Genomic DNA, 17,250 nt, shown 5'->3' with positions numbered 1-17,250 from the left:
ACCTGGCTGTCCCAGTATCCTCAGTCTCTTCACTGGTCCTGGATGTTGGTCAGATTGAACTCAGAAGAGGCTAATGCAGATCTGATAGACCCAGTGAATAAGTGGAGGAGCTGGTGGCAGCTTACATTCAGCTGTGGGACAGGGAGCAATAAAAAAATGGGTATTGTTAGATTGTGAACTGCATATATAATGCAACACATTAACAAACCATGTAATATACTCACATAATGAGGCAGGTTCTTAGCGTACCAGATCCAAGCAGTAACAGCTGCTTACACTGACTTCATATCCCCAGCTTCCCCTCCAAAACCCTTCTTCCATTGCCACTACCCTGGGAGACTCCCCAGCATATGCTGTTGCCAGGTGGATCCCATCCGACTGATTGAGAGCAACCTCTTGGCCTTATGCAATTTCCTATACCTGTGAATGGAGCCAACTGCAATGCAGTCCTGATTATATCCCAGGTGACACAGTTTTGAATAGCAGAACAGCACTGCAGTTACCAGGTGAATGGGGGTATTGGGGGGATATGTCTCTTAAGGATGCCCAAAGCAAGACCTCCTGTACCTCCATTCCCACACCCTGTTACTTTATTATTCTCACCATGAGGTCACAGCACATCAGAGACAGAGAAATCACTAGACCAGTAAAATGCGATCACTGTTTTTCCATGAGGCTGTACACTCAGAGTCTGTAAAATAAAGGCATTAAGGTCTTTAAACATCAAGAGACTGATCCACTACAGAGCAAGCAGTAGTAAATGAGCAACCAGCACCACAAGAATGTTTGCTTAAATAACTGCGATGTGAACAATCTCATACTGAACTAGTGATCATAAGCCATACAAAAAAAAAAAAGTAGCCACTGCACAAAAACCATATCACCAATACCATCTGTAACTTGACAAATAAAAATCCACAGTTTTCTTCCTTGGAATTGTCCTTGGATAGTGTCCACCAGCTTCTTGTAGTTCTAAAAAGTGCTGATATTTCATCCATAATTCCAAACTGCATAATCTAAAATAATTTTAGTATGACGCTTTCCTCTCTTTCTCCAACAAAGTAAATTACTGTTACAGGAACATGTATTGATGTCTCAGCTGGTTGAAGCTTCAACAAAAGGAACAAAAAAATACTCAAAGCTTTGATCAAATGATTTTTTTACAGGTAGGCAAACCTCCTCCACTCTCCATGTGGGGGGCTTTGACCCCCTACATCCCCCTTATTAAATCTGCCATCTCCATGTCACATAACTATGGAGGAGAGAGAGAAAAAGAGACACACACATACACACACACATGCACACACACACACACACACACACACACACACACGCACACGCACACACACACGCACACGCACACACACTGCACTGAAGTGATTTTGAATAGCAAATGCTGATTATCCAGTGAGTTTAAAATGATGAATTGAACTTTCACCTGTTTATCACTCCCTGACTAGTAGATTAGCTGAACTTGTCTTTTTAATTCTGCTATCAGCAAATGGCATACTTCTTGTCTGTTCATGACATCAATAATAGGCATAAAGAAGTAGGGCTGATGGATGGAAGCACAGCAGCAAGGTCAGTGCTGCAGGTCTTGTTTTTTGACCATGTAAGTCTATCAACAGAGGATTATGATGGATGTCAAGAAATTCTTTTTAAGAGCAAAGTGAAGTGAAACTCCAGAGATGAATATTTATGTTTGTATTGAGAAAGCACAAGCAGGGTTATGATCGAAGAGGCCTGATCATAATTCTTTCAAGTGCAGGGAACTTAACCTGTTCCCATGTGTAAAGGGTAAAGAAAAAATGTAGAACTGCAGTGGGGATCACAAAGAGCTGTAAAATATATTCATTTACTTTTTTTAGAGTTTTTTTTTTTTTTTTTTTTTTGCTGAATGAAATGGTTTAACTTGTTTTAATGATCTTTGTGCTTCCCAGTATTGTTCTGTTATAGCTAGTGACTGCTGTTAATGCTCTAGTGCAAGACTAGAGCTTAACAGCAGCAAAGGAGTATTTAAAAATCTTGTAATTTCCCTGATTTTGCAGCACAATCACAATGCTCCAAGCATTATAGTAGTACTCTCTGCATGTAGGTAAACAGCCTTATTATTTATTGGGCTTAGAGGACTGGAAAGAGGCTTTGCAGGTACTTAAGCAGAATATCCAGGATGGGAGCACAGTGCTGGAGGGAGAGCAGAATAAGGAGGCTTAGATGCATTTTAAATTTAAATAGAAATGTGTGAATGGATGATACTTATGCCAAGAGAAATGACATACAATTAGCAGGGAGCGACCCAGTTACATCAGAGATACTGTTCATATGTGCATAGTCACATAAATGTAAATGTAAACATAAAGTACACAAACAAGCATAAACTTCAAGTTAAATAATTTGAGGAAAATGTATACCATGGTGTACTTGGCACTGGTGATATCTACGCTTGTAACACAATAGTCTGGAAATGGAACATCAGCAGAAGAAGACCTGAAGGAATTAATTGTACTCAGCTGAATGCAATGTAGTCTTTTCATGTGGCAGTCTGTTATTGCTTATGTTTTTAAGTGATGCAGATAAGCTCCTCCTCCTCCTCTGAAGTACTGGGCTGTGAAGCACAGTACAACAAATTGTTCATTGAATGCATGGAATTTATAAAACAGATTCAAACCAACTTGCAGTTAAGATAGGACTGTACTGTCAGGCTAGTCTGATTTCTCTGTTTAGGTGCTGGGAGAATGGAAAACACTTGTGGGAAGCAGTTGTGTCTCTTGAGTTCACAGGATCTTCAGGTGTGCTCCATGATGAGCAGGAGATGGACATGGGGCAGTGGACTGGGATACAGAAAGAATAAGAGGAAGGTGGTGGTTGGCAGATTCCAAAAAAAGCATAATGCAATTGCTAGTAGGATTTCTCAGGGATCCTCTATTAAGCCAGTAGCTGCCACTGTTTCCAGCACTGACACTGCATATACGTTAGGTACAAAGTCTGCACACAGAATTATGTTTGTCTGATGGTTGAAGAGAGACAATAAGCCTATCTCTTCTGCTCTTTATGTGTATTTAATATTTTACCTTTCCTACGTGTCCACTTTTCCTGTCACTCTTTCTCCACCTATCATATGCCTTCTTCATTGTCTTTGTGGATTCACTCTACATCTTTCATTCAGGCAGTCTATTCCACAGGTCTACAGTTCTTTCCATGAAGAAGTACCTCTGGCAATCCAGGAAGTAGTTAATGCCCATAGTCAGTTGTCTGTGCTCCACATCCACATTCAGGGTATCCCTTCATATCTTCTTAATATGATCTTGTGCACTGATATTATACCCCATCTCTCATAGTCACTGAGAAGAGCTCCATTTTCTGTAGTCCATCATCATAACATTCTCCCATCCCACACATCTTTCTGGTATATTTTTACTTACAGAAGTTGGAGTCTCTCTCCAGGTAGGGCCACCACAGTATTCCTGCTGTGTCTCTCCAAAGGCCTAGCAAAGTGGGTGCATGACATCTTTGCTTCTTCATGTTTCTGGAGAATACCAAGATATGTAGTGATAGTCACACTCCTTGGTAGGAGGTTACAGTACATCTTCAAATGATATAGCTATGACTAAAAGTGTAGTACCTGCAGTTTAATGAAGATAAAAAAAATGGTTGAAAGCTTGCCACCTTATGCTTAATGAAGCCAGAGCAGAAGTTAGAAGTACAGCACATGGAGTTTAATGAGAACAGAACAATAGCTAGTGATATCTGATGTTTAATGAAGAAAGAGTAATGGTTTGGAATATGTTGCTTGATATTTAGTGAGAACAACATAACTGCTGAAGGTATGGTACTTGATGTTTCTTAAGGCTAGGTCAAGGGATGGAACTATATGCCTGAAGCTTTAATTAGGCTATTAATTAATTAAACTAATAATTAATAATAACGTCCTAAGCACTCAGTCGTGAGGGATTTGGGCACCCAGGTTGATAGCAGTCTGACCTTTGACCACCATCTTGCTTCCATTGTATGGAAAGCCTTCTACATGGCCCACCTTATAAGTAGGGGTATCTCATCCAGGGACAAGGAGGTCATAGCATCCCTGTATTCTTCCCTTATAAAGCCCATTATTGAGTACAATGCCCCTTTCAACATGTACCTCACAAAGCACATGCAGCAGCTGGAGAGACCACAGAGGTTCCTCACCAGGAGAATCCAGGGCCTCAAACATCTACCATACACAGATAGGCTAAGTGCCCCATCCCTCTATTCCGTTTCATACAGACTCCTCAGAGGTGACCTCTGTCTGGCATACAAGGCAATCATGGACCCCACCTTGATTGGACTGCTGCATATCCACAAGTCAAGCTCCACTCGAGTAACCTTCACGTGCGGGCTCATCCTGGTCTGTGACATCAACAAGACTTGTTGGCGGGACAGACTTCTGTCCCAGAGACTCCCCCATCTATGGAATAGACTCCCTCTCCACATCAAGCAGAGTACCTCTTTACCCTTTTTTAAGCGCAACCTGGATAACTGGATGGGAAACAGAAAATATACCCCTGGGATTCCACCCATGTCCCTGCTGGACAGAGGCATTGGGTGCTGATTTGCCTAAACATGGCTAAACTCTTGGCTAGGCTTATAAGGGCCTCAGGGCCAATAACCTAGTAACCTCCTATGATCTTATGATAAAGAAAAAGCAGGAAGTATGCGTGTTACAGCACTTGATGTTTAATAACAATAGAACAATGTCTGGAAGTACTGTACTTGATGTTTAATAAGAATAAAACAGTATTTAGGAGTTTGGTGAAAGGTGTTAAATGAGGATACAATGTAAACGTCATGCTGCAAAACACTAGGAGCTGAAACTAAAAACTGCACTCCCTGGAAGCACCTCTATCACTAGATATAGATGTCTGTGCAGTCACAGAAACTTGGTTCAAGGCCTCGGAGAGTACCCCAGCCTTGCAAGGCTACAATCCCTTCCACACCTTTAGACCTCAAAATGAATGTGTGAAAACCAAAGGAAGTATTGTTTCAGTTTGTATTAGGGATAAATTCACCTCCTGTCTAGTTAGACTGGACAACTCCATGGAGTTACACCAAGTCCAGGTTACGGTGGGAAGACCTCCATTCAAGTCATAGCCAGTTATAGATCTCCCTCCATGGGTCACGATGCCCATGAAGCCTACTTGACCAAACTGGAGACGATCCAAATTTTACCAAACACACTGCTTATGGGGGATTTCAATTATCCCCATCAAATGGGAAACCTATGCTAGCCCTAACTTGCTAGTGCAAAGGTTACCTTGACTTTGGTAATTCAAATGCCCTGGAAAAATTGTCCTAGCCCGACAAGGGGAACAAACATTCTGGATTTGATCCTCACCAATATGTCAAACAGATGCACTGCCGCACCTGCTGGACCCTCATTAGTTAAAACTGACCACAAATCAGTCATCTTTGACCTGGCACTAACACAAGAACTCAGAAAGGGTGAAATCAGACTAAAAACATTTTCCAAAGCAAACTATACCCTCGTAGGTGAAGGTATAAATTCATTCCAAGCCTCACCCCAAGCTGGAAGTGGTAACTATGCCGAAGCTTACCTAACACTTCAATCCCTTGCATAAGTGTATAAACTCAGCTGTACCAGAAAGAATCAAAGCCAGAGGCCAAGTAAAAACAAGCTGCCATGGTGGACATCCAGTATCAGCAAACTTTACAATAAATGCAAAATGTTGCTGTCCAAGGAAACAAAGGCAAGGCCCCAACAATGGAAAAGCACCTGCCTCAGCTTCAACAGGCAAATAAGACAACTTGTCAAATCCTCCAAGGGCTCCTTTGAGAGAACTTAGCAAGTACAGCCAAGGATAACCATAAGGCCTTCTACAGCTACATACGTAACCTAAAGGGTAGGACCCAAGCATGTGCAGAACTAGTGGACAACGGTATCACACACACTGACCCCACTGAGATAGCAAACCTGCTAGCTGATAGATTTGGTTCAAATTTCACTCTCTTATCAGCTCCTAACTTACAACAAAGCTTCCCCCAAACTTTCTCCCACCCTACATGTCTGAAGAGCTGGTCCTCAAATCCTTGTCCAAGGCACAAAAACAGCCTCTATGGGATCAGACAACATCCCAGGCTGCCTTCTAAACAGGCTAAAACATGAACTAGCATCACTGATAAGTATTCTATTCAATCAAAGCCTAAACACAGGCTTTGTTCCTGCAGAATGGAGAACAGCAACAGTTATTCCCCTCTACAGAGGTGGCCTAGCAACAGACCTGGGGAATTACAGACCCATAAGCCCCTGACCAGCTTCATCTGTAAGATCATATAATGCATCATTATGGACCTCATAAATAAAGATATAGGTGACCTCCAAACCCTGGATCCTACCCAATTTAGCTTTATGAAGGGCAGATCCTGCCTGTTAAATTTGGTGGATTTCTTTGAAAATGTGACCAAGGCCATTGACGAGGGCAAATCTGTGCACACAGCATACCTTGACCTGGCAAAGCCTTTCGACACAGACCCACATTCAGGCATTACCAGTAAACTTAGCAAACTGAATGTAAACCCCTTCGGTGTAAGATGGGTTGCCAACTGGCTCACAAACCGGACACACTGTCAAAGTGGGTGACTCCACATCAACCAGTAGACCTGTTACCAGTGGGGTTCCTCAGGGGTCAGAGATGGGCACCCTACTGTTTGTTATATACTTCTCAGAAGTTCAGGTCAAAACTAAGGGGCTGAGGCTAACCACTTTTGCAGATGACTGCAAACTAGGTGCAATCATTGAATCCCCAAACAATGTCAGAATACTCCAGGAGGGTCTCATGCAGACCATCTACTGGTGTATTAGTCACGGTCTCAGACTGAATGCAAAGAAATGCATCGTCATTCCCTTCAGCACAATGTCCCCTCACACTATCAAATCAACAATACCCTAAGTATCCATGAAGTGGTAAGGGACCTGGGATCACAAGTTGACTGCGACTTTAACTTTGACCACCATGTGTCTACTGTAGTAAGGAAAGCTTTCTCTGTAGCATACTTGATTAGTAAAAGCATTGCCTCGAGAGCAAAAAAAGTTATAACCCCCCCTATACTCAGCACTTATCCAGTCCATAATTGAGTATAATGCCCCATTTTTTAGCATCTGCTGTACCAAGCACCTGCAGCAGTTAGAGAGACCTCAGAGGTTTCTAACAAAGAAGATCAAGGGGCTCCAGCATGTTTCCTACACAGACCAACGAAAGTCCCTGTCACTATACTCTGTATCGTATAGACCTCTTAAGAGAGACGTATGCCTGGCCTACAGAGCAGTCCAAGACCCAAACCTAATGAACTTGCTGCATATCCGTAAATCAAACGGGACTAGGGCTACCCATTCCAGGGACATAAATATGGCCTGCGACTTAAATAGGACATGCTGGATTTATATCCCAGCGACTGCCATGTCTTCAGAACAGGTTACCAATTCATGCAGAGCACCTCTGTGAAGGCTGCCAGCCCAGCCAGCTAGAATTTTGTAAATAACTCTATGTCATTTGTGAATAGTAATATGATTTGTATGCTTGCCTTAGAAATGTAAGAAAACTATATGTTCTGTACTGAGCTTCAGTAATGTAACCACAGTGCACCCTGCTGGAAAAGAGCAGAAATGTGTATAAACTACATGCCTATGCAAATGTATGTGTTGATGGTAAAGGCTGGAATATACAGAGTTAACTTGCAAACTCTAAGAAAATAATCTCTGTTTCAGTTCAAAGCAGACACAATGTCTAGAGTTGTAGGCCTTCCTGTTGTCTGGAAACAGAGGTAATTGCAGGTTCCAAATGTAAAGATGTTTAACAGTTTTACGATTTCCAGTGACAGGCACGTTTCTAAGAGATAAGTGTCAGCTTCTAAGAGATAAGTATTCTTGACACTGAGGTGTTATATTGTAAGTTCCTGCTGGCCTGGAAACTAAAAGCAGAGTTGACAAGAATGACGTAATCTGAGATGACCCAGCAGAAATGTTTGTTAGTAACTTAAAAACCATCTCGGAGAGAAAGTCAGTGCATTTTGTATCTTGTTCTGGACCTGTAAACATCCTCTCCAGCACTTGTCTTTGCTCTGTAAGTAAGACTAAGATCATAGTATCTGTCTTAGAGAGAGATGGGAAAATAGTAAGATCAGTCTAGATGTTTTCCATATTTATGCAAGACTGTCCTGCAATGTTGCTTTAAAGTATTTCCTGTAATTCTGAACTCTGTCTTCACTGTATTGAGTTATTGAGTATTGTCTTGTGTTTTTTATTATTTATTATTAAATATATTTAAACCGTTCAATTGTGGCTGGTTTTGTTTAGAGATATTTAAGCTCTTAGAATACTTGGATGTATTTGATAACACTGTACAGGTCACTCTTAAATAGGCTTAAAGTCTTGGACACACCATTTGGATAATAATAACATTACACAGTAGAATTGGTCACCCTTTGCAAGGGCCTTAGAGTAGTTGATAAGGGTGGTTGGTGGCAGGTGGTACTACCATGTAGTCTGGGCAGAAGGGGGCATAGCTAGAGAACCTGTGCCAGCCTTCCCCAAGAGTGTCTGTTTGTTTGTATATAAGTCAAATCTCAAAGTGTGTATGTGTCAGCTACTTGGACAGGGACACGAAGCACTGGTTGGACAGAGAGGGTGCTGGAGGTTTTGGCTTGACCACTCTGCTGAGGTCTGAACCCTATAGTTGTGTCAGTCGGGAGTCTTATTGGGGATCTGGAGAGACTGAGGGAAAAAACAGCCCCAGACTGACTGTGATCTCTGTGTGCTCTTAAGGGAAATTGTACTTTACTGTGTGTGTACTTGTCATCCTCCTAATATGCACGTCTGTCACTGGTGTTAGTGGTGAAGATTGAGGCTCCTTGATTACTGGGCCAGTGCAGGGCCGTCACAACCTCTATGACACTGTTCAAAAGGAACCTGGACAAGTGGATGAGGCACTGTAAATTCTTACCAGGTATAGAGCCCACAGCCCTCTTGGACATGGGCAGTCATCACTAAATACAATCTTGGGTATTGACTAGCATTTCTATGGTATTACATTGGGATGAAATGGCTAGGCTTAAAATGATCTCTGGGTCAATAGCCTAGTAATCTGCTATGATCCTATGATCTTATAAGAGTGGTTGTATATATGAGGATAAAAGGTGTCAAAGGTGGCTTGTTGGTAAGATCTCTGCATTGCAGTTTCATGGTCTGGAGTTCAATACTGTCCTCTGATCATTGTCTGCATGAAGTTTTACATTTCTCCCAATGCCAGCATAGGTTTTCTGTGGGTACACCAGTTGACTGTTCACCTTCCAAAAATATGCTGATTGATTGCTATGCTAAATTATCTGTATATATTTACAAACATATGTCATATTTATCCTTGATCTTGTGGACTAGGTCATGGTTGAAAAAGGTATGAGAAGGACCAGTTTATTTACTGGGTTAACAAATAAATGAATGAATATGACAGAAAGTATGGAAGTATGACTTCTGATGTTTAATGAGAGCAGAATAATGGTTGAAGGTGCATTACCTGATATTTAATACTAAGAAGTACTGAGATCATAACTGTCGGGTGTAGAAAATAATATGTGTAAGTATACATATGCATGAAGGGCTGTTGATGTTTATCATGAAGGAGAACAGGAGTTGTTATCATGGATTCCATAAATTCTGTAAAAAATGTAAAGCTGGTGAGGAAGGCTTGTAGTTTCCTAGGCTGTGTTTGGTGGAGTGTATAACATTCCAGTGTGCTGATGGTAATGATTAGGCATCACCTGGTGTACTGCATGTAGTACTGGAAAGTATATCTGTGTATAAATACTAACAAATCTGTCCTGCACAAGAAAGACATATTGACAGTGCTCCACATCTGCAAATGCATGCAGCAAGATTACAAGACCTGGTTGTGTGCAGAGGTGGGATTAAAGATGCATAATCAAAGCATTCAGATATCACTAGGTAAGATAAAGCGGAATGCATTATGGCAGTGATCATTGATGCAGTTACATAAGCCTAGTTAAACTTTTCATCTGAGAGCTGTGTTACTTCTCTTAGTAAAGAAAAACCTTAATAATGTCTTCAGGAGGGGCTGATGGTCTAGAAGGGTCTTAGGGAAGTCACAGTGAATGTACTGGGGTGTGTAGGATTAGTAAAACTAGAAGAGGGGTGTCTGGGGAAAGCTGGAAGTAAGAAACAGAAAACCTAGTCCCAGCTGAAACAAAGGATGACAGTTACCTGAAAGGAGTTCTATGAACAGAGAGGAGTACAATTTGAGGAATGCAGTAAAATAGTACAAGTAGAACAACGTTACATTAGTTAGTAGTAGATGTACAACATTGCAAGAGTCAAGTGAGATTAAGTAAGCAAAGAAATTTGGGGATCTGACAACAGGGTTCAAGAGCAGTCATCTTGGATGCATGTACCTGGGTAGTATTACTTTGAATGTTATTGAAGTCCAGCAGTGACCACACTGGTTGTGAAATAAATACAGAAATGAAAAGGATTACAGGTAGAATATATACCTGTAGGAAGGCATGATTATTCATCTTCATAGGAGTGCTGTTTGCACCGTGGAGTGAAACAGCTAGCAAACATAATCTTAAGGAACTTTTAATAGCTAGAGGAGGACAATGACATAGAAGCAAGCATTTGTATACATAGGCAGTAGGAAGAAAACCGGAATAAGTATATCCCCTCAGTGCTCTTACTGTGTAGTAACCATAGATGATCTAGGATTCCTTGAAAATACAGTGTACTACCAAGTTTTAGGACTCTGAACTTGGAGGATAAATGAATCGGAAGGATGATTGACACCATAAGGCTTCCAAAGAAGATGCTGGAAGGGTTGGTCAGGGCTTTGAAGTTGAAAACAGAGAGAATGGAAAAAATAAGCAATAAGAAATGACACACTGATCCATGATATGCCAGGAAAACAACACATCAAAAACTGCAGAGTGACACACAAAAAAAAGTTAAGAGAGATGAACAGTGACTGCAGAAAGAGACCACTAAACAAAAACAGAAAAAACAAAAATAGGTCATTAGGTTAAGTAGATGGGGAGGTACATCTGTTATTAACTAAGAATGGACACATTCAGAAGTAGTGTTCAGTTGAGTCTCTTAAGCCAACAACTTTCTGAAACTAGGTAAATGACATGCAAGTCATGATATTTGTGGGAAACGTGAATCAGCAACTGGTCACAAAACCAGGGACTAACTTTAACCAAGAGTAGGACCTCACCTTTGAAGAGCATAATCTTTGCAGAAAGAACTGAAGTAGGATACTGATGTACTGCTGTACCTCTGTGAAGCATTTTAAACAGAAAAGGCAAGTAATTGGGCAATTTGTTAGCTATCAAAGGACATCAATGAGATATTTTTGTGGGTGGATTGCACTGATCTGCCTGCTGCCTTTACCGGGAACTTGAAGGAGCAGGACTAACAATAATGAATTGTGTGATGAGGACACTGGTGTACAAGATCTACTTGATACTGTGGCCAAGAAATGCTGCAGCTCTTACCACCAGGGACAGAAATTACAAGCTTTCACAGGGGATGAGGGCAGGTTATATCAGGGAGATGTTACACTGAAGAGAATAGCTGACTAACCTTTGGTAAGATAGTCAGAATAAATGAAAAGTGTACATTAGTCACCAAGCAGAGGCAACCTTAACAGTTAAACGTGGCAGAAGATAAGCACTAAAGAGTGGGGATGGCAGACTTTCAATAGGAAGGCTATCTAGACAGCAAAGTGAAAGGCAGGGGTACTTAGGTACTTTAGAAAGATGTAAAATGGACAAACATGAGGCACTGTTTGGGAGAAGTACACTACTTGTTAAAACAAATAGGCAACTCACTACATTAAAACAGAAACTAAATGTATCCCAGACAAGAAATGATAATGATACACCATTATGAGAATGCTTGAAAAAGCATGGATAACAACAGAATTAACTAAAAATTATGAAATTGACATCAAAGACTTCATGTTATTTTTTTCTCATTACATTGCTTTTAAAATGTGAAATACTACCAGCACCTTAGTAATATTGTGGATCAAGTTTTGACTGAAGATGAAAACTTTATTGATCAGCAGGCAGTACCTGTCTGTGTTGGTAATATTTGTGTCACAGCTGCTCTTCTGAGAGTCAGTTGTACATAGGTGAAATGGAATTCTATGTGCCTGTGCATGCTGTCCATGTTTGTAAGAGTGGATGCATGTTTATGTGAATGAATGTGTTCTTGTCAGTCCACCTATGGTGTATGTTTTCATCTAAAACAAAGCATCTTATTTTCAGGCAGATGGGAGCTGAGAACTGTCATTTTAAGGTTGGCTTCATGACCTACAACACAACGGTACACTTCTACAACTTAAGCAGTTCACTGTCCCAGCCTCACATGCTTGTACTTACTGATGTGTCGGAACTTCAAGTGCCTTTATTAGATGGGCTGCTGGTTAGCATCCACGATTCCAGGTCTAACATAGAAAGGTTTGACTAATTTTTCTTTTTTTTTAACAACATAGCTTTTCCTCCTTTTTAACAACATAACTTCTTGATTTTGTCCCTTATTCAGCCTTTTTATGTATCTGAAGACCCAGCTGTATCACAAACCTGAAAGCCTGAAGCTCACACCCATGTGCCATTACAGAGTACACTAGACCTGGCAAAACAACATCTTATGTCAGTGAAAATATGTACCCTGCTGTTGTGTGATCGTAGGCTGTATTAAGTAAAAAGGATGCAAGGGGTGTGAAGCCTTCTGTACCAAGATGTGGGAGATTGCTTCACTTTACCAGTGGAATAATATTTTGTTTTTGATTTTATTCTCAGATTGCTTTGAATTGGGATGTTGCTTTCATGTCTCATCAGCCATTTGTCATATTTGTGCTTTACTGGTGCTTTTTTCCATTTACCAAGAATGCAGCAAATGGAGAGACCACAGAGGTTTCTAACAAAGAAGGTAAAAGGACTCCAGCACGTGCCTTACATAGACTTACTGAAGTCCTTGTCACTATACTTAGTATCATGTAGACTTCTTAGCGGAGACTTATGCCTGGCTTTACAAAGCAATCTCCGACCCAAACCTAATGAATTTGCTGCACATCTGTAAATTAAACTGGACTAGAGCTACCCATTCCAGGGACCTAAATATGGCCTGCAACTTCAATAGGACATGCTGCAGGGACAGATTTGTCTCCCAGCGACTACCACATCTTTGGAATAGGCCACCAATTCATGTGAAGCAGAGCAACTCTATGACAGTATTCAAAAGGAACCTGGACAAATGGATGGAGCACAGTAAATTCATACTGGTGATAGCGCCTACAACCCTGCTGGACTTGGGCAGTCATTACTAGATACAGTCCTGGGTATTGATTATAGTATCTATGGTATTACATTGGATGAAAAGGATAGGCTTGAAATTACCTTTGGGTCAATAGCCTAGAAACCTGCTATGATCCTGTGATCCTCTGCTGCCACTCTTCCATCTTTTTTTTTAATTCTAAAATAATTTTGACACTCTTAACAAGTTAATAAAAAACATCATGAAATGATACAAAAAATAAAAATATGACACAAGCTTCAAAATCATGTAGCAAATATTTCATCACCCTGCCATTTAAAAAGAAGTCTAAACCACTGGTGGTTTGCATCCCTTAGCTGTTCCTTACCTGTATAGGATTCAATCCCATCTACAAGATCAGATACTGGAAAACAGGGGTGTAGCCAGCGTTTTTCAGTTTGTACTCTAAGGTCCTGTACTACTACCACCCCTTCACGTCAGTGGTGGCCCACCCCTTTAAGTCAGGGGAAAATCTTAGGTGCAGTGGAGCTCTAAGCAAAGGACTTCATGCTGCTCTCCAATTTGCCCACATCCTGGCCTCCCTACACTATCTAGATTATTAGTATATTATTTATTTGTTTATTTTTTCTCACACTCTGTTACTGTTCAGCTATTTTCAACACACATTAAGTAGCTAAAACTCAAATTAACAACTGTGAAGAAAATAATGAAATTATGTCAGATGTCTGGGAGCTACTAAGCCTGCAGGAGCATGTGGCTGTAGATTTCCTTATGTGCATTTTAGAGCTTTTACAACATTTTGATCTAATGATGGCTTATACAAATATCATGACTAAAGAATAAAATTCTGTTTTTTTTTACTTTAAGTAAGGGGAAAAAAAGTATCATTCAGTTCTTAATGTCCAACCTGACAAAATAATTTCCAATAACAGAGAAGACAAATGATTGCAAAGACACATGAATCATATGTGGGAATATTGCTGTCCCCCCGTCCCCCCCCAACACACACACACACACACACACACACACACACACACACACACACACACACACACACACACACACGCAAAAATAGTCACCATCTGTGCGTCACTCAACATTAGACTGGGATGAAAATTGAATGAACAAAAAGTCAAAGTCATATCAAGTTGTTTCTGTCATATGTATAGCATGTTTCCTTATCCCCTACTCTTCATAAGACAGCTAGTTTTTGTGCACTCCTCTGATGTCAGAGTGGAGCAAAGATGAACTGCTGTCATCTCTCTCTCCCTCTCTCTCTCTCTATATATATATATATATATATATATATATATATATATATATATATATATGTTCATAGGCTCATAGGTGTGTACTAGGCTAATGGTCCTGGAGCCTTTACAAGCCTAGCCCATAGGATTACCCTGGCATCATGCCACCCGACCTTAGTTCCTAGTGCCTCTGTCTAGTAGAGCCACTGGAGTGATCCCTGGGGTGAATTTTCTATTTCTCATCCACTCATCAAGATATCTCTTGGAAGAGGGCCAGTGAGGTGCGCTGCTTGACATGTATGGGAAGTCTATGCCATATCATGGGCAGTCTCTGGGTTATGAAGCTGTCCCTCCAGCATGTTCTGTTGATTGTGGTAATGAGGTTGAGGTCTCTGGAGCGTGTGGTGTGGAGGAATTGGGATTTCTTTAGCTGTAGCATTTCTAACAGAGCTGGGTCAGACATGGCTTTGTAAGTCAAGCAGAGATCGCCTCTAAGTAGGCGATATGAGACAGAGAATAGTTGGAGTTTTTTGAGACTGTCCATATAGGACAAGTGTCTAAGGCCTAGGATCCTCTTTATGAGGTAATTTTGCGGCCTCTCCATTTGTTGCAGGTGTCTAGTGAGGTACATTCCAAATAGGGCATTGTACTCTATGATTAGCCTAATGAGGGAAGAGTAGAGGGAGACAATGACCTCTTTCTTCCTGGATGCAAAACCCTTAGTAATTAGATGTACCACATAGAAGGACTTTCTGATCACAGTGGCAACGTGGTAGTCAAAAGAGAGGTTGCTGTCAACCAGTGTTCCCAGATCTCTTATAACGCCTTCTGTGTTCAATGGCCTACCATCAGTGTGGTAATTCAAGGGAACCGGGTTTTTCCCAGGGGGGATGGCGACACATTTTTTGGCATTGAGCTTAAGGCCATGGTTTTGACACCAGTCGGTGTCATTGAGGCCTTTCTGTAGGATGTCACCATCACTTGGGGAGTTAATAATAGCTTCTAACTTGCAATCGTCTGCGAACTTTGTCAGGCAGAGTCCCTTCGTGTTGGCCTGGGTTTCAGAGAAGTAGATACCAAACACGACAGGACCCAGGACCGAACCCTGTGGGACTCCGCCTGTGACTGGTCGGTTGGCGTCAGCTACTTTCACACTGTGGGTTCTGTGAGCCAGTTTGTAACCCACCTAGTGATATAGGGGTTGATGCCTAGCTTAGTGAGTTTTTCTATGATTCCTGAGTGGGGAATGGTATCAAAGGCCTTGGCCCAATCAAGGTAGGCTGTATGAACAACCTTGTCTTCATCCACAGCTTTGGTGACTGACTCAAAAATGTCGACCAAGTTGAGCAGGCATGACCTACCCTTCACAAAACCAAACTGTGTAGGATCCAGAGTTTGTAGATTCCCTGTATCCTTGTTTATTAGGTCCATGATGATGCGTTCCATAGCTTTGCATATCAGACTCGTCAGGCTAATTGGGCGATAATTCCCAGGGTCTGTAGTCTCTCCTCCTTTGTGGAGAGGGATGACTGTAGTAGTACACCATTCGGTAAGGACAAAGCCTGAGGTGAGGCTGTGATTGAACAGGGCACACAGGTGAGGTGCCAGTTCACTCAGTAGTTCATGTAGAACACAGCCAGGAATATTGTCAGGTCCCATAGAAGCTGTATTCTTGGCCTTGGACAGTGCTGTTTTAATCTGTGCAGCAGTAATATAGGGTGCCAGGAAATCTACTGGTATTGTGATTGGTCCTTTGGTGGGGGAGAGAGGGGTAAAATTAGCACTGAATCTGTCGGCCAGTATATTGGCAATATCTGTTGGCTCGGTATAGGTGGTGCCATTGTGCAGTAGCTCAGAGCAAATCTGGGTATTTGCCGTGGAGATTATATACATAACTATAGAAGGCCTTGTGGTTGTCTTTACTATCTGCTGCAATTCTGTTTTCATAGCTAGTTTTAGAGGATTTGATGAGGGATCTCAACCTTTTGTTGAGGCTAATAAGGGAGTTTTTCCAGTCTTGGGACTTCGCCTTATTCCACATCAGTTTCCTCCTTCTGTTGTAGAGTTTGTTTATGGCAGGGGACCACCAGATTGGCTTCCTTTTCTTTGAGGAGAGTGTCTTAGTTGTATTGGGTATGGCGAGATCCATGCATTTGTGTACATGTTCGTACAGTGCATTGGTGTATGATTCGGCAGTCATGCAACTATTTTTCATTTTCATGGGTGCCATGAAGTTAGCCACCTCTGTTTTAGGAGCCCAAAGTTAGCTTTGGAGAAGTTTTTCATGGTGGTTACCTTTGTGGGGGTGGAGGTGGGGGTGGGAGGGATGTGGATTTCCAAGGGGATTAGTTTGTGGTCGGATCTAACCAGGGAGGAATTGACTACTGGTGTAGAGCAACAGTAGCCCATGTTAGATAAGGGTCTACTTCAAAACATGGACTTACCACAATATCGAATCACACTTCATTGAGACTATGTCACCGAATCTTCACAACATCGAACTCCCGGGACAGCAAAAACCAACCCCGGGAAAAGAACCACTTGGCCACCATGGTGAACCTTTCCCTTCCCCCACAGTAGTGCGATCTTGGAGTTGGTATACTTAGTTGGGGGGGGCTTTGGAGGGTTTCTTGCCTTGTTGTTTGTTGTTTTGTCCTGGTG

The 17,250-nt window shown here is 41.6% G+C and overlaps 1 protein-coding gene across 1 annotated transcript in view; it reads left to right on the top strand.

Annotated features, from left to right (window-relative positions):
* The window catches only part of LOC122812025 (protein transport protein Sec24C-like), a 784,735-nt gene that overhangs the window by 276,410 nt on the left and 491,075 nt on the right, over positions 1–17,250 (top strand). The window contains exon 10 of the mRNA XM_044084258.1: positions 12,331–12,522. Within this exon, the coding sequence (XP_043940193.1) occupies positions 12,331–12,522 (192 nt within the window). The remainder of the gene's footprint in view (positions 1–12,330; positions 12,523–17,250) is intronic.

The sequence above is a fragment of the Protopterus annectens genome, chromosome 9.part0 (assembly GCF_019279795.1).
Source record: "Protopterus annectens isolate FY-2018-M chromosome 9.part0, PAN1.0, whole genome shotgun sequence".
Taxonomy (NCBI): Eukaryota; Metazoa; Chordata; order Ceratodontiformes; family Protopteridae; genus Protopterus; species Protopterus annectens.
The sequence above is the reverse complement of the archived record's forward strand: the minus strand, read 5'-3'. Positions and strand labels throughout refer to the sequence as shown.